Consider the following 27,548-nt stretch of genomic DNA (forward strand, 5'->3'; position numbering starts at 1 on the left):
GGGAAATTTTATGTTAGCTTCATAGTATTTTTTTTTTGTGTTTTATGTGTAAAAACAATCAATTTTTTTTTGTATTTCATAAATGTCCATTTTTTTATTTTTTTTTAACATTTCTTCAATTTTTTTTTTTTTTTGTATGGAAAAATTGACATTTTTTCATGATTCTATTTTTGATAAACTTTAAGAAAAAATATGAAATTTTTTAAAAAATTCTAAACATTATTTTTATAAATTTAAATATTATCTATCGTAAAACAAAACAATTATGATTTCTTCAATGTTGTGTTATGTAAAACATTTTTTTTTTATAACGTTTATCTTTTCTATATAATATTGAAGACCGTCATAATTTTTCGTTGTTCGTAGACCAGATAAGAAAATAACTAGAGTTCATGTCCCTTATTTAGATGCTCAGTCTGAGACCTCAATGCATTTAAGATTACAAAACTGGAACAAACAAATAAATGGAGTTTAAACATTAGAAAAAAATATCCAGAGAGTTCAAAGGTATTTCTTAAATACATTGCGGCACTCGAACTCAGACTGGGAAATTTTTATCATTATACTCTCATTACTGTCCAATTATTAGACATAGAAGATAATATAGTATGAGTCAAAAGAAATAATAATTTTATGATAATAAACAAAATTTCTTAAACAATCTTTTACAATAAATTTAGTTAGATAATGTCTTGAGAATAATAAATAATTTAAGGTAAAAATAATAAATAAGAATTTCAAATTGAACAATTAGTAAATGTTAAAAACTAAAAGCAAATAAATTAAAAATTACAAATTAATTATTAAAAAGAATTGACTAATTGTTTATTAAAATTTTTATCGATCACAAAAAAGAAATCATCCGATTATTGATAAAATCGTTCGAAGAAATTGTTTAAATATTAAATTAATTTAAGAAATGTTAATATTCAAAAATTTTCATATGTTAAACAACAAGTAACATTAAGATCTCCGTGTGCATTTGTGTGTGTATAGATGCGCCTATACATTAACATAAGTGTACCAGTAAGAGTATCGTTGTACAATGTGTAGTAGGTAAAAGCATACAAGTATAATAGATAACTTGTGATCTATACTTGTACATCAAAATACGGGGAAACCGCCACCGCAGCATTTTTCCGACACATCCGAAGAGAGAGTATTCAATTCTCCCTCCAATGGACAACGGAGGGCCCGTAAAAATCTCGGACCCGGGAAGCTGCTGGGTGTTCGCTCTCTTCGTGTTTTGACCTATCTAGTGTTAACATCATCAATAGATTACGACTAATTCTGTTTTTTTTTTTTTTTTTATATACAACCAATTGTAAAATAAAGTAAAGTTGTGAAGTGAATTAAATTAACGAAAAGTAAAAGAACAAGATTCACCAATTGTACCAGGTAAAATTTAAAATTATTAATTTGTAAATTTTAACATTTTGAAACCGCATTGTATGAAAGAAAATATTAGATTTCACCTTTTTGTATTATTTGTAATGAATTTATAATTTAACCAATTTTTAGTTTAAATAATATACTTATTAAATTTACCTAACGAACTATTTATTCAATGAAACCTATCATTCTCAATAAATTAAAACTCGGAAGTTCCCGGTCTATTATCCTAACACACTAGGACCAAATATTGTTAATCACTTCAAATGTAAAATTAATTAATTATCATAAATTAAAAAATTTTTACATAACAGTTGTTTTTTTTTTAATTGACATTTCTTAACTATTCTATTTTTTATGAACTTGAAGAAAAATTATGTAATTATTCGAAAAATTACAAATATTAATTTTATGGGTGTGAAAATTATAAATCGTGAAGAAAACAATCATAATTTCTTCTTATTTAACTCATTTTATAAATTTGTTTTGTCAGCTTCTCAGTTTATGAATTTATTATTATAAATTTGTCTTTTCCTAAAAATGGGATAGGTAGCGCCATCTTTATCTTCACTATAAACTACCATCTCAGAACTAATTTTCTCTGACGATAAGTCCTCTCGACCGCATTGCAAATAACTAAAAAATAAAATTAAACAAAAACAGTTGATCAATAAAGAAGATGATAATTATAAAAAAATATATTTTTTATTGAAACCAATGATACAAAATTCCTACGACACTTTAACAGGCTGTAGCATCCTGAACTCATGTTTATAAACCTCAGGAACCAGAGTCTTCATGATAACATGAGTGATGACAGCAGTGAGCCCCCAAATTCGATGCTTACCACCCGTGTAAGCCGGCAAGAGAAACCCTTTCTTAAAATAAGTGTACCTGCACTTATCTGAGTCGCATAAGTCCTTCAAACTTACCACAAAAGCTTTGTCAACTTCTTCGGGGTTGATATCCAGTTTTTTGGGGTCAATTTCTCCAACAAAACCAACCACCGGCATCACATCGACGTCATTTCTGCCGACAAAGTTCCCTCGGGACCAGATTTCTACCTTATCTCTGGGAAGCCTTAGTTCTTCCCAGGTTTCGCGGACCGCTGTTTCTTCGTAGCTTTTGTCTTCACTGTCCTGTATTCCACCAGGAAACGACACCTGGCCTCTGTTGGTGCTCAGCTTAAATGATCTGAGGGTGTACAACAATCCTAATTCGTTATTATGCAGACACAGCGGTACCAGCACAGCAGCTTTTTTTTCATTGTCCTTTATCTTCATAGGTCGCAGTTGTTTTAGTCTTGAGATGCACGCTTTCTTATTTTCTTCTGTTAGAATTACATTAGGGTGAAGTTTATCGGATGAATTTTTTAGAGTGGTTATTTTTCTTACCTGAAATAAAAAACTTGATTAATTTTTTGGTAAAATTGAACTTTTTTTTTTTAATTAATAATTTTGGAATTTATTCACTTATAGAAGGATTTTTTTATATAAGTTTCATCAACTGTTAACAAATTATTTTTCAACATTAAATGATTTAATAAATGTTTATTCAGTGTCAATAAAATTTTGTTTAGGCCCATGACACTGAAGTTAAGAGACATCTGATAATTTTTCGAATTTTTTTGCCAACCAAATTATAGCCAGAAAATTTGATTTAAAAATTTCATCTTTAGAAGCACTGAAAAACTATGAATGACATTTTTATGAATAATTTTCTAGGCCAAGTTCATTTTTCAAGAAAAATCGAAAAATTGTCAAGTGTCTGCTAAAAAGTTATATGAAAAATTTTTAATAAAAAAATTGCGCATTCAGAAATGAACAAAAAATTACAAGTGCAAGTTTTCGAAAAATAATTTTTTTTCATAGTTGATTTTTTATAAACATAGAAAAAAATTGTCAAAAATATATTGATCTCACTATCATCAATAAACATTAATTTACTGTTAGTGAATATTTATTAATTGATAATAAATAGTACTTTTCTTCTAAAATTTATTTCTTAATAATGACATTAAAGTTAGCTGTCACTTGACAATTTAAAAATTTTTTTTAACAAACAAATTTGTTCCAAAAAATTATCTTTAAAAAATTGCATTTGTAGTTTTTTTAAATTTCTAAATGTCAATTTTTTTATAAATTTTTTTTTACTATAATTTATTTGATACAAAAATTCTTAAAATTATCAACTATCTGCTAAGTTAATGACATTAAATTTAGCTGTCACTTCACAATTGTTTTAATTTTTTTTAACAAATAAATTATAGTAAAAAAAATTATTGAAAAAATAGTACTTGTAGAAATTTTAATAAATTAAAAATGCAATTTTTTCAAAATAATGTTTCAGAACAAATTTTTTTATTAAAGAAAATTAAAAAATTGTCAAGTGACAGCTAACTTTAATGTCATCTAAGTAAATGAAAATTTTTTAAAACTTTAATAATTTATACTACAAATTAATTAAAATAATTTCCCGCTTTTTGGTTCTTTTATTACCGACAAGCTAACCTCATTATCAATCGAATAAATTCTCTTGAAAATACCGACCAAGCAAAATGATATCATTATCTCATAAAAAATATTTTTTTTTCAACTTACAAATTGTCGATAAGGCAAGCGAAACAGAAACAGAGAGCAGTTATAAATCGTCATGGCAACAATTACCTCTTACTTATTATAAAAACACAATAAACATACAATATCAACAATACAATACTAAGTAAAAATATTATTATTTTTTACACAAGTCCGTTGCAAAACATAAATAAGTCCACCACGAGACATGTTGAAGTGAATTCAGCGACCCCAGTGGTCAGTTTGACAAGACTACGGCTAAACATAAAATTATAATAATATTTTTTTTTTTTCACTTTCGCTGATAAAAATTCCGCGAGTTATCGGCTATTAAAAATGTGATAGTGGTAGCCGGAGCGCTAATTAAAATCGTAGGTGGTTTATAACAAAACAAAAAAAATTTATGTATTAACATGTTATAAAAAATGTTCTCAGAAGCGTTTAAAAGTTTTTTAGCAACGTCAGCATCTATATGTACAGTATTACAATTTCTAGCTGGCACGTAAGTAATTTTTTATTTTTTATTTTATTAATTTTGACTTAGTAATTATATTTAGTACTAATAGACATATTGTTTATTTTTTAGATTAGTTTGTAGAAAATACATTATCAATGGCACCACTGGAGATACTTCTGGATTTGCATTTGTTACTTGTCTAATGTCGTAAGTATTTTTAATTTATTGATTTTAATGACAAAAATTTAACGATACTGAAATTATTAATGACACAGAAGTTGACAGATATAAAAATTAATTTTATTGTAATTAATTTATTAAAAAAATTTTTTAAATTAACAGCTGACTGCTAACTTCAGTATTATAATTATTAATGATTTTAAAATTGTCTGGTACTTGACAGATTTTCGATTTTTGTTGAATAATAAACTGTTTAAAAAAATTGCATTTAGAATTTTAAAGATGGAACTTTTTAAATTAATTTTTCTTATTATAATTTATTTGTTAAAAAATTTACAAAACTTATCAGATCCTTCTTAATTTCATTATCATAATTATTAGCCGACTGATAAAATTTTTTTGATAGAATTAAAACTAAAAAAAATTTTTTTTAAAAATTGCATATATAGTTTTTAAAATTTTCTAGATGGAGAATTAAAAAAAATTTTTTTTTGCAATCATTTTTTTTTAGAAGAAAAATAATCAGGTGTCTGCTAATTTTATTTACATAAAATTTTAAATTTTTAGAGTAACAAAATTTATGAAAAATAAGTTAGCCGATATCTAAAAATGTTGAGAATTTTTTTTATCGAAAACAATATTAGAAAAAAATTTAATTTGTAAAAAAAACTAAGTGCAATTTATAAAAAATAATTGCTAGTTCTAATTTAGTGAATGAAAATAAAAATTTTTAAATTAAATTAAAAATTAAAAATTTTGAAATATATTTTATTAAAATTGATTTATTTAATGTGTTTGTTATTAAACATAAATCAATATTCAGATGCAGCTTTTGGTTAAGATACGGCTGGATGATAAACGATTTCTTTATTATCATTGTCAACTTATTCGGAGTGTTATTACAGCTGGGTTACATCGCAATTTATACGCTGTACTGTATTAAAAAAACAATAATATTAAGGCAATTTCTATCTGCAGTATTATTTATCGCAATTGTTTATTCCTGGAGTATCGTTGAAGAAGATAGATCATTAGCGACAGAACATGTTGGAATTTTAAGCTGCGGGTTCACGATTTTGTTTTTTGCGTCTCCTCTGACCATGCTGGTAAACTGTTTTATCATCTATTTTTTATTAGAATCATCATTTTGAAAAAATTCAGTGATCAAAATATTGACAAAAATCCGCTTGGAAAAATATTTTACAAGTTTAAAAAAATTGAATTAATTTTACAGGCTCATGTAATAAAACATAAAAGCGCTGATAGCCTGCCATTTCCTGTGATAATATCATCTCTGGTCGTCTCATGCCAGTGGTTCGCCTACGGAGTTCTTAGAGACGACCCTTATCTCCAGTTGCCAAATTTTCTTGGTTGTGTTTTGTCAGCATTTCAACTGTCGCTGTTTGTTATTTATCCAAGCAAGAAAAACGGCGAAGTTCGTCTTGTTTAAATTTTATTATACTTATCACTGACTTTAACATAGACTTTTATTATATATCAACAAAAAAAGTATATATATACATATATAGAAAATATATTTTTAATAAGTGTAGTACTTAAATTTTTTTTTTTGTAACAATTACAAAAATTTTTTAAATTGTACATTAATAATTATGTTTTATTAAAATAAAAAAAAAATAAATAACGTATGAATTTATTGATGACACTGAAATTGGGAATTGAGGGACGCTGATCATTTTTATAAATTTTTTAATTAATAAATTATAGCAAGAAAAATTCATTCAAAAAATTCCTTATTTAGAAATTCTAAAAAATTACAAATTCAACATTTTAAAGACAATTTTCTAGACCTAGTTTATTGTTAAAAAAAAATGACATTAAAGTTAGCAGTCATTAAAGAATTTTTAAATTTTATGTAACAAAAAAATTAGTTTCAAAAAGTAATTTTTAAAAAATTAGATTTTAAATTTTTATTCATTTCTAAATGTCGATTTTTTTTTCTAATTTTTTTTACGATAATTTATTTGTTAAAAAAAATTCTAAAAATTATTAAATATCTGCTAAATAAAATAATTGTCAAGTGTGTCAGTTTTATATGAAATTATTTATTTAAAATTTACCGCGCAAACTAAGTCCGCCATTTCAAGTTGCGCGCGCATATAGTTTCGAAACTCCGAAGTATTGCAGAGAAAAAGATAATCGAACTTTGTAGTTTATCTAAGTAGCCAACAATGTTTATTTATAATACTGTTATTACTAAATCGCTGAATTATTTAAACATAATAATGTGCAAAAGATGTTTATTTACTATCAAAGTATATAAAAAATAATCTGGAACCTACTGACAACTTTCACAATCGCCCGAAAAATTAAAGTGTCTGTTTTCTAACCTCCACGCTAGAAAAATGACTAAATAAATAAAGAAAAAAACTTATAATAATTATAAAAATAACAAGTAATTAATAATATTAAACATGTTAGAGGGCCTAGTAGCCTGGGTACTGAACAATTATTTAGGAAAATATGTCGAAAATTTAAACACTGACCAACTTAGTATTGCTCTACTATCAGGTAACCTATCACTATTATTTACTAACAATCAATATTTTAAACTCTTTATTTATTAATTTTATTATTTTATTTCACTTAATTCAGTTTTATCACCTTAACCAACAATTTCACAGAACGGTGATCAGTAAAAGTACTCTTACTTTAAGCACGTTACGCATCAATGACAGAAGCAGCAGATGAGCGATTTTTTATTTTTAGATAAATTTTTATATAAATTATTTGAGAAAACTTAAATTTTTACTCAAAGTTGCAATAATTTATTTTTTAATCAATTTATTTAAAAACTAAGCTTGACAGATGACAGATGACTGCTATCTTGAATATTTATATTTTACTTAATTCGTTCCAATTGTGCTAAATATTCTGATGATTTCATCTCTAAAATTAATTTCCTTTAAAATGACATTTAATTTTTTTATTTTATTGAATTATGATACTGAAGTTAAGTAGCTGAAAACAGTTAATTTTTTTAATTTTTATACCAATTAAATTACACTGAAGAAAGTGCTTCTAAAAATTTTCACTACTAATTTTTTTTAATTTTCAGATGTGGAATTTTTTTATTAAATTTTTTTCATAATAATTTCATTGCTATAAAATTATAAAAAATTTTTAATAGTTGTCAACTTCAGTGGCATATTTAATTAAAAAAAAAAAAAAAATATTTCCTTGATTACGAAAAAAAAATTAATTATGAATCAAAAATATTTTTTTTTTTTTTAATAATTTTCTTTCAATCTATTCAAATTAAAACAACAGACAGGTCTCTTAGAATAATAATATCGCACTTCAAACTAGTTAATATTCCACAGGTGAAGTCGAGTTAGAAAACTTGCCACTAAAGAAGGAAGCATTACGCCACATCGGTCTGCCCATAGAAATAAAAGCTGGCTTCATCGGTAAAGTTCGCTTGCAAATCCCCGTCCGTCAAATCAGAACAGCTTCATGGGTGATTGCAATCGAGCAACTGTACTTGGTAGCCTCTCCAATAAACCTCGACGACTATGACCAAGAAGCAGAGGAACAAATCTTTCAAGAATACAAGCAAAGCCGGCTGGACGCTCTAGAAGCGCGCTGGCGAGCTAGCAATGAGCGAGACGCCGGGTACTACGCGACCAGCTACAGTTCCTGGATGAACTACGGAACTTCGCTGGTGACAAACATAATAGAAAATCTCCAGCTCAACATAAAGGACGTCCATCTGCGCTTTGAAGACGTTACCAGACCCAGCCGTCCAGTGGCCCTGGGAATCACGATAAAAGCCCTGTCAGCTCAAAGTTGCGACGCTTCATGGACTCCCGGTTCGACATCATGGAACTCAAACGACGCGAGCTTCAAATTGATGCAACTGGACGGTCTGTCAGTCTACTGGGACAAGCTGACCCCAGAACAGGTCTTTGGAAGTCTCTCCCTTGGAGATCTAGCCGTCGCGATGTCAGATACCAAGTCTGCTCGATTCGTTCTATCCCCAGTAAGCGCTCGAGCTCATGTAAAGCGCGACCGCTCGGAAAAACCTCTCAGGTCTGTCTTGCAGCCGCGAATTGTCGTCAATCTCCAGCTGGACCAGGTTCCACTGTCCCTTACGGACGTTCAGTACGAGCAAATGGTCCAGTGTGTTCGGGGGTTGGAAAATATCGACCACAGACGTCGTCAACGTCGCTGCAGACCTGTAGTTCCTGTTGGAACTAGTCCTAAAGAATGGTGGAAGTACGCAGCTCGGTGTCATCTAGGAAAAGACTCTTTAAAGCCTCGGATGACTTGGCAAGATGTTCTGGATCGAGGTAGAGATAATCTCGCTTATGTAGAAGCCATCAGGAAGCTTTTAGACACTCCCACGATGATTCTAACTCCAGACGTCAAAGCTTTTAAGGATAAATTTGAATTTGAGCGAAGTTTTGATGATCTTAGAGTTCTCAGGGAACTTGCGATGGCTCAAGTTCGTCCAAAACCTGTTGAAGCTTCATCTAACCCTGAAGCTAGAGGGATTTTGGTCCAGTGGTTTCCACAGTGGTGGGGCTGGTACTCGAAAACTCCCGACCAAACTACGACGGCGAATTCTTCGGCATTTGATGGAGAATTGCTGGATGTTCTTGCGGATACTATTGATGACAACACGCTTCTAAGACGTGATACTGTCTTCGGTTTGTTTAACTTTACATTGAACAAAGGAACGATCAGCTTGTGCTCTGAGAAAGAGAAAAATGCAGATGGAACCAAAATCAAAGAAACCAAAATAATTATGGAACTCCAGTGCGAGCGTGTTAATCTGAGCTATGAGTCGAGGCCAAGATCCGGGTCTCATAAATTTTCTATCAGTCTTGGAGCGCTATACTTACATGACTTTCTGACGGAGAATTCGATGTTCCCGATACTGATCCAGCCACAAACTATTGGATCATCTGTAAGACTGAGAGCTTCCTCGGAGAAGCTCCCGAGCCAGCAATTGTTTGAGTTAATTTATGAAAAGAAACCGCTGCATGTTTCGATGGATCATTCGCTGCATTTGACTACCAGGTCTTTGGATATCGTGTATAATCCCTTGGCTTTTAAGTGGCTGGTGGATTTTATCAGCAAGCCACATAAAAGTTCTTCGACTCAAAGGCTTCAGGCCATGAAACGAAGAACACGACGGCAGTTGATTAAAAATTGGGAACAGATTTTGGAAGGAGATTTTGTGTACAGGTCGTCTTGGGATTTGAAGTTCAATATTTCAGCACCTCAGATTCTTCTGGTGGAGAAGTTTAGCGACTCTACGGCAGCTGTTGTTGTTGTGGACTTTGGAAGACTGCATTTGACAAATAATTTTGCAGATAAGAAAGTTGTTTTAAGACCTGGATCCCCGAATAGTGATGAGGATAATGAAGTAAGTGATATAAACAATTTTTAATTTTTAATAGGCTTTATTAATTTTTAATAAGTAACTTTTTAACATTTAAGGACTGTTAATAAATATTCATTAACAGGTAACAAATCGTTTATTAAACACAACTTTTTAACTGTTAATAAATATTTATAAAGAGGGATAGTTAGTTACATTATGATCTGTACGAATGTGGTTATTATTTCACGTAGCTAATTTTTTTTATTTTGATTTGGAACGAAATTGGCAACCGATTTAAAATGTTTTCATATTTTTGCCTTTTTTTGGGATTCAAAGAGCCTTAAAAAATCTTAAAATCCAAATTTAAAAAATTAGCTTTGTGCAACCTTAGCCATTATAAATATGAACAAAAAGAAATTTTTTTTTAATAATCAGTTGATGTTTGTTTGAGTTATCAATGTGATTGGTTTGAAAAAAGACAGTTTGAAAAAAAAGCGTTCAAAGTTTTTAGTCTATTTTACTTTACGTTACTCTCCGCTCATGGTATCTCCACATGAGCGTTCTTCCTCCTTATCTCCAGTGATGTCCATGACTTTAATAATTTTTTTATTGACTGTTTCAATTCATTTTTTAGCAGATTCGACATTTTCGTCGGAGCGCTGACCGAAAACGGTCGGTCTACTTACTCTCACTAAGTAACTCCGAAAGTTTTTGAAATTTTGATCTAAAATTTTGAATGTATAAACTGTGATTTAAAGCAATAAATAAATTTTTTTTTTTCGATTCGTCACAGTAGCTATCCCCTTTAATTATTTTCGAATGATCTTTTTTTCCGAAAAATATTTATCAATAGTTAACTAATTAGTTGTATTAAATAAACAAACAAATTTTTCCAAATAAATAAATTTATTAACAGTTAATAATTAATTCTTCCATCACTGTTGAGTTAATTAATTTTTTTATAATATTAAATCTTTAATAATACATATTTTTTTTGCAGTGTCTGAGTATAAAGACAGAGAAAAAAGTGGAAAATGAAGAAGATGATGATGAAGATGAGAGATTTCAGACTCCTTGTTCAACACCACCAGGTTCTCAAGAAAATGGAAGCGTAGCAGAATACCAAATGATTTCAGAAACTGCATTACACCATAAATTGTACGACCAGTATACAATCGACCTTTCAGACCTGCAAATTCTTGTGGGGAAGGTGAAAGACAATTGGAAACACGCGAGAACGAGAGGCATGAGCACTTTGCATGTGCTGGAGAGGTTTAATATTTCTCTGCAGATTGAAAGGCGCGTTGTATCGACGATGGACCCCCAGTATCCGTCGCTAACGGTGTCTGGGAATCTTCCGAGGCTGGTGGTACATGTCAACGAGCAGAAGGTTGAAGCTATCAGAACTATGTACCAGTTACTATCAACCTTCTGGGAGCCCTCGGAACTTGTGATGAGCGAACCGGAGAGCCCGAAAAAGGAGGAGAGTGATAAGACTATGTTACACGCCATGATGGTCCAGTTTATTATAGACCAGATGACTTTTGAGCTGCAGAGTCGAGGACGTAGTGTCGCGGAATTGCAGGTGTCTGGAGTCAGAGCTGCGATGAGCAAGCGGCTGGCTGATATGAATGTCTCGCTGTCTGTTCATGGGCTGCTTCTGGTCGATGCAATGCAAGAGTATGGTCCAGACTTTGAACTGCTAGTTGCTAGTCATAAACATGTGGGTATGGATAGTGTATCGGGAAGCTTGAGAGACTCGGAACCTACTTCTCCGACGTCACCAGTTTCTCCAGGGTCACCTGATCCAGGTAAGTTGGTGTTTTTATTGTATTTAAAGATGTAGAGACCAGATTAATAATATGTTTATATTTTATATTTAATCATACGTTTTGAAATATTATTTTGGCATCATTAGGTGTATATGTGGCAAAAAAAAAGGTTTAGTAGTTATATTTATCAAAAAACAGATGTCATAAGCTTATAGAAAAATTTCTAGAACATATATTGAGAATATATAAATATGTAAGTATGGGAATATATTTTTAATAGCTAATTTTTGGCCGATTTTCATTGATATTTTAACAACAATTGTAATACATTTGAAATATAAGTATCCTAGAATACATATATAAAGAATATTTGAATAATAAAAATATATTTCAATTTGTATTAAAAATATCGATATGATAATATATTTTTAATGTATGTAAGTTGCATTTAAAATATAAGATATACATACAAAAATCGAACAAAAATTAGTGATTAAAAATCTACTTTGATATATATATTATTTAAATTTTGAATGTGTTATTTATATATTTTAACATATATTTTTTTCATGGGATCAGAGTTTTTAATATTAACTTACAAGATGTATGGATAAACGAATTATTGTTTACAAGTAAAAAATTTTTTCATTTTCAACTTTTAATCACGTTTTATTTATATATTTATTGATTTCCGAATTCTGTTTTTTTTTTTTTTTTTTTTCTTTCATTATTATAATAATCCAAATTTTTTGTTACGTAGATACTTGATAATTTCAGAACAATGCAAAACATTGTATGGTTAACTAAAAAAGGTATAAAAATATAATTGGTTCAATCTCTAGATCCTGAATTTTTTATCAAAGAAAATAATTTCTAATAATATTAAGTATAAATCTACTTCAAAATAAAAATTTCAAATTTTAAATATCACCACATTTTTCTAGGTCTTTCCCGCCGCCTAACATCTCCAATTGCCTTAACCCGAGCGCTCTCAAGCCTAGCCCACGATGTAAAAAACTTGATGTCTCCACGAAACAACTCCCTCAGCGGGATCGAGCCGCTGGACAACGAAGCACTGATCGTAATCGAGCTGACCCTCATCGAAGACTCTCCAGAAAACCTCCGAGTAGCCAACATCCAGTTTAACAACCTCGACATAATCGCGAACCAAGAAACAATCGTCGAACTAGTGGGATTCATCCACCGTGTCTTACCCTCCAAAGAAAAAAACAAGAAAATCACTCGCCAAGATTCTGTTGTCAGCCAGTCGCTTTCCGGCAGCTCAACCCGTACCGAGATAACCTTTGACTTCCACCGTCTCAACGTCTTGCTTCTCCGAGCAGTAATGCATGAAAGTCATCTGATCGGGCAAAAGATAGCAACCGCGACTATGTCAGACGCTCGTATCCAAGCGACCTTATCCAGCAACACTTCAATCTCGGGATCTCTTGGTGGCTTGCAAGTCCTCGACCAAACCCTAATTGGAAAGACTCACCAGCGGATCATCAGTGTAGGTCGCGATCCTTTAGCAGACCCAGCACACACCAGTGCTCCGTTAGAGCATTTTTCATTGAATCAACTGGAAGCTTTCCGATTCTCAGCCAGTCGTACAAGTTTGAATCTGTCATCTTCGGAAAACCCGATCGTGGAGACAGACATCTCCATCCGAGTTGGCAGTGTCTGGTACACTCACGCTCCGCATCTCATTTCTGAGCTTCGTTCCTGCGCAGACGAATTCAAACAGTACATGAGCAACCTGGCGAGGTCAATTGGTGCTGCTGCTACTGACATGGCTATTGGACTGGTCCAGACTGAAGACTGGAGCGTTCCTCAGAGAAAGAGACTTCCCAGTGTGTCAATCATTGACAGCGATCCGGCAGTTTTGAAGCTGAAGCTTGATGTTGTCCTAGATAGCCCTGTCCTGGTGATTCCTAGGGCATCTCACAGTCTCCAAGTATTTGTTGCTCACTTGGGAACAATGTCTTTACAGCATGAACCGTCATCTGACCCGACAGCAAACCAAACTGCAAGTCTAGAAGTCCGCGATATGAATCTTTACTCTCTGGACGTGACGTCTCGGGTGGGAAATTCTACCTCTGCTCTGCCACCTCGTGCAGAGGACACTTACAGCTGCAAGGACTCGGGAAGGCCTATTCTTCATGATACGTCGCTGAAGATAACTATTGAGAAGGTTAATGCAGCGACTTCGCTGCATGGAAGCTGTTTCTTCATTGATCAAGATGTTGCTGCTTTCTTGGACCCGGTTTTTCAGGTTCATGGAGTTATTACGACTCCGCTCAAAGTTTCTTTGTCCAGGACGCAGTATGAGCAGCTTTTAGACACGGTTCATGCAGTTTTCTCGTTCCCGCATCCTTCTAGAGAGGTTATTCAGCCTGAGAGAAAGGAAACTGAAGAGTCCTCGTTTGAATTATTACTGAAAGTTCTATTCGAGTTGCCGACACTTTGTATACAGTTGAAACAGGATCATTCAGAGCAGCCATTGGTTGAACTTTCAATGCAGGAGTTTGTGGTTAAATACGAGAAACTTTCGAAACATGAATCTACTACTCAGGTAATTTTATGTTTTAATTATTCAAATTAGTAGTTTATCGGTCAAGTAATCTATATAATTAAGGGAATAAGGAAAATTTGGTCTCCAGCGTATTTACATGATAAAATGAGTTTTTCAAGGCAGTTATCATGGTACAATATTGTCAAAAGTTTAGAGATTATCGCGCCACAAAAATATATGAGCTTGTAGCTAAGTAATCTATCATTTTTTACTCAAGACTGTACCGTGGAGACGCAACCCATACAACTTTTTCTGCCCGACTCCGTAGATATATACTTTTTTATAAATTGTTGAACTTTAATACGTTATTTATAAATAATTAGACGGTCAAAAAGTTTTTATTTTTTTTTAAACTCAAAACAAATACATTAAAAAACTGTCAGTTTTTTCTAAGTTTCTTACAGTTAGTTTTTTTTTTTTTTTTTTTTTTTACAATTAAAAAACTAGTGCAGAACTACAGAGAGTATATGCGATAAATGTTAAATATCCAATGTTTAGGATAATTCATCTCGGGTTATAGGTGGTCAATCGTCTTGAAATTTTTAGAGTAGTTGTGTCATCATGTCCTTAATAAGTATGCAAAAATTTAGAATTTTCTGACGGTATGCCTTAACCATGACAACTATCTTAAATGACCTGAATTTGTACCTTTTTAATTATTCATATTTTTTTTTAGAAATAGTTAATTTATTATGATAAATTTTGAAGTAGTTATAAATAAATTCGAATTTCGCGGTAAACGTTATTTGTTATCAATATTAAGTTTTTAAAAGAGTTTTGAATAGTTTCTTGTTTTTATAAATTTTTCCAGTCACATTTGTCCATTAAATGATTTGTAATTGATCCTGTGATAGCACTATTATTTTCAAAATTTATTTAAAAAGTATAGTGTAATAAGAGATCCAAAAATCATTAAACCAAAGTTTTCTTACTCATAATCGGTTAATCTCGGCACATAGTAACTGCAGGTTGCTGCTATGAATAATTTATTTTATTTTAAAGTTTAACCAGCAAATTTTTTATTATTCCAGGTATCATTAAGATCGCTTCTAATGGAAGACCTGCTCTGCCCAATTGGGTCGAGACACCGCTGCATGATGCAATCATCAGCGCCCACTCGCGCAAGATTACCCTTAGGAGTTTCTAAATCCTGCCCTGACTTCGCGTACAATTGCCGAAAATGGCGAAGCGACTTTTCTCGCGGAAGTCTCCCCGACCGATTAGAAACTTTCGCCTTGTACGGAACTGTACCAGCGCATTGGAGAAAAGCGTCATCTTTAGTCGGCACTCCAAACACTCCACCACCATCTCCGGGAGCAATGACCTGCGAAGAGAACCTAGTCCTGATCAGCATAACCATGACAGAAATCCACCCTGAGGATCCTGACTCTCCAGCACGTCCAGTTCGCCACAAGACTGTTAGCATTGACTTCAACTGTTTGGACCTGATAGTCTCCGTCGAGTCCTGGATGATTGTCCTGGACTTTTTCGGCATTGGTACTAACCCCAGCCATCACATTACCATCCACGAGGCTCCTCAACCGCAGGTCGAGGTCCAAGAAACTTTCGACCTTAAATCCGAGGTTGATATTGAAGTCCGCTCTCTAACTCTAGTTCTCACCCGCACCGACCGCGAGATCGCTAAAGCCAACATCTCCAACGCCAGTACCAGGATAATAAAAGCTTCAGGTAAGACCAAAGTCTCTGGATCCTTGGGGTCAATGTCTCTCCTGGACCTGACCCCCCACGGTCGGTTTTACCGCGAGCGATTCTTGTCTTCTGGAAGAAAAGCTTTGAACTTCCAGTATTCCAGCTACGAAGACGCCCATAAACTTCTCTACGACGCTAAATTGAAGCTCCAGATGTCGGCAGTCCACTACGTTCATACCCAAAGATTCGTCGCTGAGCTTCAAGCTTTCTTCCGTCACTTTTCCCAGCTCCGAGACATAATGAACAACCTTCGCGCTGGAGACGTCGTAGTGATCCAGAAGCAACGAGCAACTCGCCTGTCTCTAGAACTCCACGCCGGAGCTCCGATAATTCTCCTGCCCGTCAGCTCCAGAAGTTCTCAACTCCTGGTGCTTGATTTAGGAGAACTGACTGCTACAAACTCCTTCAACATCTCTGAAGAAGACTCCCAGTGCTTGCTGGACGTGATGTCCTTGGAGCTGGTGAACATGGACGTGTACACGGCTACCAGGGTGAAGAGCGACGCTGAGTCCGACAACCAGACTCTGATCGGCGGGTTCTACGTCAGCAGACTTGGTCCCTCGTTGCTGACGGACAAGTGTCACCTGAGCCTCAGGATCGAGCGGAACCTCGACATTTACGTCAGTCGTGAAATTCCGGACTTGAGTATTCACGGAACGTTGTCGACGATGAGCTGCGCGATGGACCCAACACAGTATATGTTGGTGCGAGGATTGCTTGCCTATAATATAGGTGAGAATTTAGACGACATCAGAATGTTTCTAGATGATCTCCAAGATGTCAGCAGCTACTTTGAAGAACCAACAACCGGGAAAGTTTGGACCCGCAGCTGCATTATTCTAGATATTGTTAACGTGACAGTCAAGCTCCATCCGAACCATGGAATTGCTGCTCTAGCGTGCGTTAATTTTATCAAATCTAGGTTGACTTTAGACTCTCTGAGTGACGGGTCTCAGGATATTGACTTGGTGTCTCAAGAAATCCTTATTATCGACACAAGATTCCAAAACGAGCCGGTAAACAAGCGCTCGAATGTATTTACCAGCATCCTCCAGCCATTGAAGAACTTTGCGGGAATCCCCGATCGTGTTCAAGCAGAAATTCATCATCGGAGACGGAAAAACAACGCTGCAACAACGATTTTACTTCATAGTATGCGACTAACTGCGATTTTAGACTGGTGGGAAGCAGTCAGAGACTTTTTGGTGCTGAACTCGACGGAACCTGAGCCTAGTCCAGCTCCAGTGGTAGATACTGATGACAGTGTGACAAATACTTTGCCCTTTGAATTAAAACTCAATATTACAGATTCTGAGCTGGTGATTGTCGAAGATACTTCACTCTGGGACACCAACGCGGTGATTCTCAAGTGCACTGCGATTCTCTCCTACAGATCATTGCCTCAGGAAGATGAAAAGCCGTTGTCTTGTAGTTTGAGTCATTGCGAACTGTATTCTTGTATCCTAGGAATGGAGGAAGAGACCGCCTTGTCTATAATCGACCCAGTGGGTGCTAATTTTGAGTTAACCCAGGAAAAATCTTTGGAAATCCAACTCCAGCCGCTGAATATCAAGCTAAGTTACCACGACGTGACCATGTTCAGCAGGATGCTCAGTTCCTTGCCAAAGCAGACGCTCTGGGCCAAGCAGCAGTCTCAAGGACCTCCAGCTAACGAAAAGAGTCACATCATGAAACTTTCTGCTTTAGGATTCGCAGAAACTGACTGTGAAGCTGCACTGGATGTCTGTAATGGACAATTAGACGACGCTGCGCTTTGGTTGACCCAGAACGCGACTCCTAGTGATCATGCTAAAATGTTCCAGGTGATAGAAATCGATTCCAGTTGTTTGAGGATCTGCATAATTGATGACTGTCGAGATGCTGACGTTCCTCTGGTGGAACTAGTCCTTTTAGACTTTTCTTTTAAGCAAGTTCCTGATGGACAAGCTTGTGTCAAAGCAACTTTCGGGATTGATTACTACAACCGAGTGCTCAGTGGTTGGGAGCCTTTTTTGGAAGCTTGGAAGGCCACAGTACAGTGGGAGAGTGTCACCAATTATTTGAATTCCCAAAGATTGCACGTACGAGTTGATTCTGAGGACTCAGTCAATGTGAACATAACGTCAACATTCGTTGAGCTGATGAAGCAAGTCAAGGACAACTGGACCCAAGACTACTCTAGCGCGAACCAAAAAGTTCCTCAGCTCCAGAACTACCGACGAAGATCTCCTTTTGTGCCATTTGCTTTGAAGAATGACACAGGTTCAAAGTTGTGGTTCAAAACTTTCATTGCAGTCGCTGCTGAAGTTTCACACACGCGTTTCAGTTCTGAGGACTTTATTCAGCGCGACCGGACTTGGACTGAAGTAGCTTCTGGGGAAACAATTCCTTTTACTTTTGAAGAACGTGGAAAACTTCGGCATCAGTCGACTCACATTGCAAGGCTCCATCAAGTCGCGGTGCTTCTTGAAGGCTGGAGACCTGTTGAACCTGTAACTGTTGACCGCGTTGGTGTTTATTTCAGGCATGCCAATTCTGCAGTGACTCACGTTGAAAGTTTTGTGACTAAAGCCAGAGTTGTTTTTACGGTTGAGCTTGAAGGGTCTGCTAGGAAGCTTGTAACTGTACGGTCTGCATTGCAGGTTGTCAATAAAATGGCATACAATGTTGATATACGGCTAGAGAAGTCTCTCGGTTATGGCTATGGATCATTAACTGGGGCAAAGACTCTCCAGGTACCGGCAAAGTCGATTATTTCAGTGCCGATTACGCATACCAACGTTCAGATGAGCTTAAAACCTCAGCATCCTAGTCAAGTTTTCCAGTACTGCATGGAGTCTATAGACTGGACGTTGGCCAAGAAACCCATGGAGATTGTCGAGACTATTATTACTTGTCGGACGAATCAGAATAATTTGTTCAAGATGTGTGTCGCCGTCAGGCGGGAAAACTATCCGACTGATGCTACAAGTTTTGTTCTACCTGCGCACACTATCACTTTGTTGCCACCTGTCACGTGTATTAATCTGTTGCCGCATGAATTACTCTATCAGGTTGCTGGAGAGAGCGGAAGGATTCCTCCGGGAAGTACTGCGGATTTACATGGAATTAAGGTAAGAAACTGTGCTATTATTGGATGACCAAAATCATTCGGAATCATTTCTGTTTTTGTCGAAAAATCAACGCGAAAATTAAATTTTACAAATTTGGGTCAAATACTGAAAATTTGAAAAAATCATGAGACACTTTTCTTGTAGGAAATTTAATTCTCTACCAAAATAGTTTTCGTTAATTTTCATCTATGTCTTATAATTTAGCTAAAATTTCAATTTCAAATTTGATTTCAATCGTCTCCGATTAGATCACGGGTTTAGAAAGTCTGCTTTTTCTGACAAAAATGATCGATAATTAATCTTCGACATTCAATTTTTTTTTGAGAAATATTTATTTATTGATTATGAAGTATTTAATTTCATATAAATGTACTGATGTACAAATGTACTGATCAAAGGCGGTGAAGTTCTAATGATTAATTTTCACAACTTTTTGATATTTGTACACGAATTTATTTTTTTTATTTTATTATTACAACTGCATATATTTATGTGCATGCACAAATTTTCATTTAAAGTATATTTATAAATTGATAATTATGTCGATACTATAATTCTAATACGTCGTATTCTACATTTATAAAATTTTACAGTAGACGGTAAAAACGATTCATTTTTAACATTGATTAAATGGGATTCGACGGATGAAAATATTTATTTAAAAATAATTATTAAACTATTTGACCTTTAAAATTTTAATATGACTTGCATAATATTGTTATGATTCCAGTTTTAAAAAAAAAAGTCAATTTGTCAAATTTTGTGAGATACGACGTATTAGAATGGCAGTGTCGATGCACTGAATATAAAATTAAATTACTAGATTTTTTGGTTCCTTTGCCCTATGTATCGACATGATACAAAAATTCCTAAATCCATGAAACTCTTGAAAATTTTAACTCTTCAATTAAAGAACCAAATCTCAATTTACAGGAAGAACAACTAGAAATAGCATTTCAACTTGATGGATATTCAGGACCAGGAACATTAATTCTCGGGCAAATATCCGGATCGTACGTCTCCAGAATGAAGCTAACAGATGCGAAAGGCAGAATATTATTTTTATACGCTTCAGTGGTCGTAGAAAAAGGTCTGGGTATAAGAATAAACATCACAACGCCCTACTGGATCATCAACAAGACAGGTTTACCTCTAGTATTCAGGCAAGAAGGCGTCGGAACAGAAGCTGCTGGACAGTTCAAAGAACACGAACGCGCTAGGATGGTCGCTCCTCTGTTATTTTCCTTTAGCGACGAAGAAGCCAGCCGTACATTGTCGGTGCGAGTGGGAAGTAATGTCCACGTACAAGGAATCGCTCAGTGGTCACAACCGTTCCATCTTCAACCAGGAGTGCAGGTCCACCGGTTGAGAATCACTCTGAGAGACGGAAGACCAGACATTGTGTACTTGATCGGTGTGACAACGCGATCTGCCAGAGGACGATACCGAGCTACAACTGTGGTGACACTATCTCCAAGGTACCAACTCCACAATAGGTCATCTTGCACATTGGAACTGGCCCAGAGATGTTTTACCACCACTGTGAGCCATCCAGACGCTCAAGCTACTTACATTACTGCTATGCCAGATTGTCACATGCCTTTTCACTGGCCAAGGTTGGACAAAGATCAGCTTCTCTGTGTCAGGGTCATTGATGTGCCCAACTGTATGTGGTCTGGTGGGATTATCATTGATGGGAATCATTCTCTGACGATTAATATCAGAGATAGTGGAGGAAAAATGCATTTCCTGAGGGTTGATGTCGTTCTGCAGGAGAGTACTTACTTTATTGTTTTCACTGATGCTAATACTATGCCTCCGCCGATCAGAGTTGACAATTTTTCGGAAGTTCCATTGACTATTAATCAAGTAAGTAAAAATAACTAGATCAATTTTGATTAAGAATTTTAAATATATTTTTTGATCCATTTTTTAGTTTTATGTAATAATATAACTAACCCATTACTATATAGAGTGTAAAGCACAATATTGAGAGAAGTTTCTCACTTCTTAAAATTCGGTAATTATTTACTAGTGGAGTCAATCCCATTTTCGGCCATAACTAGATGAAAAATTACATTTTCAATTTTTTTTTTATTCTGCTTGTTTCTACGGCAGATTTATGATAAAAAATGTCGTAATAGAAAAAAATAAAGATTTCGATAGCTTTTTTGCCTTCAAAAATTGAAAAAAAAAATTTTGGCTCTCATGTTTTTAGATAAAATTTCTATTTTATCTTTTTTTTAATATTTTTGATATAGATTTTTTTGAAAAGTAAATAAAAAAACGAACAATTAAAAAAAAAAAAGTCTATCGACTTCGTAACGAGGTCAAAACCTAAACATTTTATAAAGAACAAATTTATTATTAATTGGGAAAAATTTTGGATTTTCCCAGAACGTAACACAATTTTCTAAAAAATTTATAAATTTGTTGAAATTGTGATAATCAACTTTTTTTTTTTTTAATTGTCCGTTTTTTTTATATATTTTTCAAAAGAAAATATATCAATAAAAATTTCATTTATTATGAACTAGTCACTTATAAGATAAATTTATTTTTTTTTCTTGGTAACTTATGGCACTGTATTATTGATAATCTTTGTATTTGAATTTTGTATTTATTTTTTGTGTATTATTCTGGTTCTATGTAGAGGCGCTTTGTACCTCTATATATTATGCCGTAATTAACAAATCAATTAATGAAAATAATAATGATAAATGTTTAAATTTTTCAGGCTGATGTCTTGGATAATTTACAATGGACAGTAAGACCTCATTCATCGGTACCGTATGCTCTTGATGAGCCGACTCAGACGGCTAATTTAATTGTTACTGCACCAGGAGGCGTGACTGCTTCGTATGATCTCAATGTTCTGGGAGAAAATCGGGGACTGACTTATGAAAATTTTATTTACATCGCATTTACTGGTAATTTACTTAGTAATTAATTTCAATCATAATCTTTGGAAATAAGAGGATAGGAAAAATTGACAAGAAGGTGTCCGACGGTGAGCCAGATATATCTGGTTTGGATTATATCAAATGGAAAATTTCAAAAAATTTATTTAGTGGATAGATTAATGCAGATATTGATCAAAGAAATAGACGAAATTATAATTTTTGACAAAATGGCAGCTTTTAAAAAAAAAAAATAAATAAAAAAATGCGAATTTTGAAAAAATTTCTCACTTCAAGTAGTCTAATAAATTGAAATGTTTGTCAGAGATCTTATTTTTGAGAAAAACGCGTTTTTATATGCCCCGCCTACTTTCGCACACCCGGAAATATCCTTAGGAAAATGCATTTATCTTCAAGAATATTTGTCAGATTGATTTGAAATTTTCAGAGAATGTACTCAAATATAAGTACATTCTAAAAATGAAAAAAATTGATTTTTAGAATATTTTAACTCGATATAACTCCTTGAGTTATCAGTCAACAGACTCTAAACCATTAAAAAAAAAATGTTATCACGACAGTAAATGGACGTTTTTATAAAAATTAGTTTATTTTTAACCAAAGTATAAAGATAAAATGTTAAATGTCAACTTTTTTATCGTTTCCAATAAAATCTTTAATTAAAACTCGATAATCCTGAATCTTCACTAGAGTAAATGCGTCATCTAAATATAAAACCGGAAGAGTTGACAAACTTAAAAGGACTTGAATAAAAAATTTTGTTAATGGCAAGATATCCTGGAGAATAATAAAAATAAACAAAATTAATAATTGATAATTTATAAAAGATCGTACCTGAGTATTTATGAAATGTATCCGTAAATATTCTACAAAGACACCGATTACGGAAAATACCAGCATCATAATAAGGATGTAATCCGTGACAGGTACTGATTTCGGACGAATAATTCGGAAACTTGGGCTGGACAAATTTGTACCGCTTTTGGCAGTCTCTTCAGTTTCATTGTCATTATCATTAGTAATTATCTTACTTCCACTCTCAATACTGTCTGATTTGTACGTGCAATTTTTGTCGTAGTAATTCACAAAGGTACTCTCAATAATCATTTGGTATTTTCAATGTTTAATTCAAAAGTACCCAATTTATATATTGTAATTAAAATCATTGAAAAATCATCAAGTTAAAATTCTTTTATTAATAATTCGTAATTCTTGACAGTCACATAGTGACTGCAGTTTATTATTATAATGCATATGAATTGTAAGTCAAAAATTACAAAAAATTTCATTGCAGGAACATTTAAAATAGACGGAGATCTGGGAACAGGAGAGAATGGACTGGATCCATTGGACGTAGAAACCCAGAGACTGGTTCTGGAAGCTGGACCTGGAGGTTGGGTTGCCCTGAGGCGAAAGCAGTATGGAGCTAGATCACAGTTATGGAGAATGACTGGTGATGGCCAACTTCAACATGAAGGTAGTTTAATTTTATTTTTTGCTATAGTTATCTAAAAGTATTACAGTTTATAATTTTAACAAATAAAATACTGCAGGTTCTAGTCCACCACGTGATAAACATTCAAGAACTCCAGACACTGTCCTAGTCCTGGACATAGCAGGCCCAGCACCTCAACCATTCAATTATTGTGCACTTGCCCTGCGGAGACCAGATCCTCGACGCAGATCAACGCAAACCTGGAGGTTTACTGACGACGGACGTCTTTGTTGTGCTCACAAAAATATGTGTGTGCAGTCTAAAGACGGTTTTATGGGCTTATACGAAGGTAATTTTTTAAATTTACCATAAATTATTTTTTAAATGATTTTAAGCAGTTGGAAATAATTATAAAGTTTGAATTGTGTTGGCTTAGTTGCTCAAACAAACATTTATATTCATTTTTATTGTTATATTAATTAATAGATTGCAAAGAGAAAATATACGATAAATTTTTACAGGCGGCAGTGTTGCCCGTTGGCAAATGTGTACGTATTAAGTAATAATCTCACGGATTAAATATTATATATTAATTTTTTTAATTTATTAATTAATATTAACACAATCCTGACACTTAATACTTGAACCAAATACAATCCAGATACCTACTCACTTGTATTGTCATTTGATATAGCGATACAGATGTCATAAGGACGTTAATTTGAAAAATATATCTTTGAAAAGACATAAGAGCATATGAAAAAATAATTAATAAATTATTAATAAATATTTTTTTAAAGAAAAGTACATTTATTGATGGTTTGGAAATATTTATTAATAATTGATTAATTTTTCCGATAATATGCCTTGTTAACAATAAGATCATTTATAAACAAATCATACCATAAATTATTATCATAAAGATACGATACACTAATCACTTATTTATTTCAATGTATGCTCATTGAGCATTTGCATTTTGCTTACATCTCAAATTACACATGTTTTACATATATTATGATATAAATTTTAGCTTTTCTGCTTAAAATACTGTTTACTTAAATTATTCTTACAAGGAAAGGTTCTCAGGTATCTGCCTCCGATTTTGACGCCCCCTGAAATATGTTATTCTAGATCCTAACTCACTTGATCGTTTGCAAAAATACGTTAACAAAAGATAGTGTATCGTCTCTTTATTATAAAAAGTTATGGTATGATTTGTTCTTGAATGATCTTATCGTTAACAAGGCATATTACCTCAAAAAAAAAAAAAAAAAAAAATTAATCTACTCTTAATAAATATTTCCTAATCATCAATAAACATATAATACTTTTCTTTAAAAAAATAGTTATTAAATATTCCTTTATATTCAATAAACAACCAAATTCTTTCAAGATACATGAATTTATTACCAGTTAATAAACTTAATAAATATCAGTGCGCCCTTATAACATCCGTACCACAATAAATCACCGCTTATTGCGATAATCAAGCCAGTTCACTATCCATATCACCAAATTTACTTATTAATCACACTTATCTTCTCTTATCTAGGGAGTGAAGCCGTACTGGGGCCTCAGACCCACTGCAATCCCCCACCAATCGAGCAACGTGTCGGCAGACAACGACTGCGCCCCGGTTCCGGATTTCTATCTGTGCGTGTCACGACCGATGGTCCAACGCGCGTTCTCCAAATCCTAGACATTAAAGAACGCGTAAGTAAATCTACTCCAAATTTTGTATCATTTATAATAATTTTTAATATTATTTCGTGAATAAAATTTCCAGAAAAAGACCTTCGCACTCCTGGAAGAAAGAGACTGGTCTCACATTGCAGTAGCACAGCGACCAACCCAACTGGAGGCCGACCGAACATCATCAGAGCTCCAATTAACAGTCAGTCTCCCCTCAGGCCTAGGTCTCTCCGTAGTTTCTCGTCGTCCTGTAGAGGAACTTCTCTTCGCCCGCATAGCCGGAATTTCTTTCGAACTTCTTCAAGTTCCCTTAAACTCGACCCTCAATCTCACGATCTCAGACCTGCAGATTGACAACCAGCTCTTTGAGGCCCAATGTACCTCAGTCCTCTACATCTCTCGTTCAAGCCGACCTGAGTCTGCCGAGCGACCCGCCATCGAAATCTCTCTCGAGAAGCTTCCCTCCAAGAACCAAAACGCGGAGATCTACAAGCACCTGATCGTAACAATTAGACCTCTCTGCGTTCATCTGGAAGAAAGATTAATCCTGAAGCTAGCCGCCTTCCTAGGCACCAACCGCTCTGAACTGGAGGCTCCCGTCGATGAGAACGACTTCAAGGCTCAAAGATTTATCTCCGAAGTATCTGCAGCTCACGCGAAGAGATATTACTTCGGACTTTTAAAACTGGTCCCCAGTCTGGTGAAACTAAGCGTTCTGACCACCACTAAGCTACCAAGAACTCTGCAGTCGATAAAGCGGAAGCTAGGACTCACTCTTATAAAATTCGAAGACGCTTCTATTGAACTTGAGCCCTTCATCAAAAAACATCCTTTTGAGAGCAGTCAGTTTCTCATTCATTCCATAATAAAGCATTACAAAGATGAGCTGAAATGGCAAGCAGCGGTGATCCTCGGCAGCGTTGATTTCCTGGGCAACCCTCTGGGTTTCGTCAATGACATCTCCGAAGGAATGTCCGGATTTATTCGCGAAGGGAACGTCAAAACGCTGATTAAAAATGTCACCCACGGACTATCAAACTCTACTGCGAAGCTATCCGAGTCCTTGTCTGACGGTCTTGGCCGCGTGACCATGGACGAGAGTCATGAAGAAACTAGACAGCGAATCCGGTCGCAGACTGTCCACAGTGGTGATCATTTTGTCGCGGGTTTGAAAGGCCTAGGCTTTGGAATGCTGGGTGGGTTAACTAGTGTCGTAAGACAGACGTATGATGGCGCTGCTAGTGAGGGATTCCCAGGATTCATTGCCGGATTTGGGAAAGGCATTGTGGGAACTTTTACTAAGCCTGTTGTTGGTGTTTTAGATTTTGCTACTGAAGCTGCTACGGCGATCAGAGAGTCCAGCAGAAGTGCTCACAGGACTATTCCTAAGAGACAAAGGCTACCGAGAGTCGCTAGTGGACCTGCGGGGCTGCTGCCGCCCTATAATGCCCAGCAAGCAGAGGGCCAAGAGTTCTTGTATAATATCAACGAGAGGAATTACAATGAATTGTTTGTTGCTTGGGAGAATTTGTGTGCTGGTCAGGAAAATTTGAGAGTCCTGGTGTCGAATGAACGCGTGAGAATCATTTGTGGCAGCAGCAAAACTGTTGTCACTGAAGTTGGACTCGCGGATTTGATCCAGTGTCAGGAGACCCAGAAGATTGAAAGCAATGGCAGTGTTGTTTATTATATTGAATTGACGTCTAGGATTGACTCCGGGATGAGTTTTGATGCGCCTGAAGTTCTCAGGAGACCGAGGGTCAGGTGCGACACTGATGAAATTGCTAAAAGGGTCTCTCAGCAGGTTAATTATGCGAAAGGCATGCACGAAGAGAGAAGTCTTACTCTAATGTCTGACAGTGTTGTTGATGATATTTATTGGTAATAGTGAGTGAGTTTGACGTAGCGCTGTGATTTATTAATCCAAAGTCGTTATTAATGGTTAATAATTCATTTACTGTAATTAACTATTGTAAATAATATTTTATATAGTAGAGTTTTTGAAGGATGCATTAATAGAAATACATGTGAATATCTATATATATATATATATATATATATATATATATATATATATATATATATATATATATATATATATATATATATATATATATATATTATTGCTTCGTCATACCAAATAATTTTCAGTTACCGCTTTAGATGTAAATTAACAAAAAAATTTGAATGTAAATATACTTGATATTTTTTTTTGTTTATTATTAATGAGTGTAAATTAATTTTTATAAAGATGTAAATAAAATTTAAGATTTAAACTAGGCTTTTAGTTTACTTAATTTTATTTCTTGACCTGAATTTGTAGATTCTGTATCTTTATCTTCAAAATTGAACTGGAATTTGTGATTTTATGT

The 27,548-nt window shown here is 34.2% G+C and overlaps 3 protein-coding genes across 4 annotated transcripts; 2 read left to right on the forward strand and 1 right to left on the reverse strand.

The window, feature by feature from the left end:
• Nucleotides 1–2,101: 2,101 nt before the first annotated feature.
• LOC141533600 (mitochondrial coenzyme A diphosphatase NUDT8) lies at nucleotides 2,102–4,125 on the reverse strand. The gene is made up of 2 exons (XM_074252572.1): nucleotides 3,993–4,125; nucleotides 2,102–2,786 (listed from the first exon to the last, which is right to left on the reverse strand). Exons 1-2 carry the CDS (start codon nucleotides 4,044–4,046, stop codon nucleotides 2,124–2,126), a joined length of 717 nt encoding a protein of 238 aa, XP_074108673.1. The 5' UTR covers nucleotides 4,047–4,125; the 3' UTR covers nucleotides 2,102–2,123.
• Nucleotides 4,126–4,329: 204 nt separating this feature from the next.
• Slv (sugar transporter SWEET1) lies at nucleotides 4,330–6,252 on the forward strand. The gene is made up of 4 exons (XM_074252574.1): nucleotides 4,330–4,470; nucleotides 4,555–4,632; nucleotides 5,429–5,711; nucleotides 5,840–6,252. Exons 1-4 carry the CDS (start codon nucleotides 4,394–4,396, stop codon nucleotides 6,053–6,055), a joined length of 654 nt encoding a protein of 217 aa, XP_074108675.1. The 5' UTR covers nucleotides 4,330–4,393; the 3' UTR covers nucleotides 6,056–6,252.
• A 354-nt stretch (nucleotides 6,253–6,606) lies between these two features.
• Nucleotides 6,607–27,233, forward strand: Vps13d (vacuolar protein sorting 13D). Of its 2 annotated transcripts, XM_074252719.1 has the most exons (12): nucleotides 6,607–7,137; nucleotides 7,950–10,000; nucleotides 10,959–11,769; nucleotides 12,675–14,302; nucleotides 15,334–19,125; nucleotides 20,059–20,994; nucleotides 21,863–22,055; nucleotides 23,341–23,523; nucleotides 23,600–23,830; nucleotides 24,003–24,029; nucleotides 25,037–25,197; nucleotides 25,271–27,233. In XM_074252719.1, exons 1-12 carry the CDS (start codon nucleotides 7,041–7,043, stop codon nucleotides 27,059–27,061), a joined length of 11,901 nt encoding a protein of 3,966 aa, XP_074108820.1. In that variant the 5' UTR covers nucleotides 6,607–7,040; the 3' UTR covers nucleotides 27,062–27,233. The 2 variants fall into 2 exon arrangements, with proteins under 2 accessions (XP_074108820.1, XP_074108821.1); XM_074252720.1 differs by lacking the exon at nucleotides 24,003–24,029 and having other exon boundaries at nucleotides 6,609–7,137; nucleotides 25,271–27,232.
• Nucleotides 27,234–27,548: the final 315 nt, after the last annotated feature.

The sequence above is a fragment of the Cotesia typhae genome, unplaced genomic scaffold (assembly GCF_013202065.1).
Source record: "Cotesia typhae breed Kobodo isofemale line unplaced genomic scaffold, CoteBio_Ctyphae scaffold_121, whole genome shotgun sequence".
NCBI classification, from domain to species: domain Eukaryota; kingdom Metazoa; phylum Arthropoda; class Insecta; order Hymenoptera; family Braconidae; genus Cotesia; species Cotesia typhae.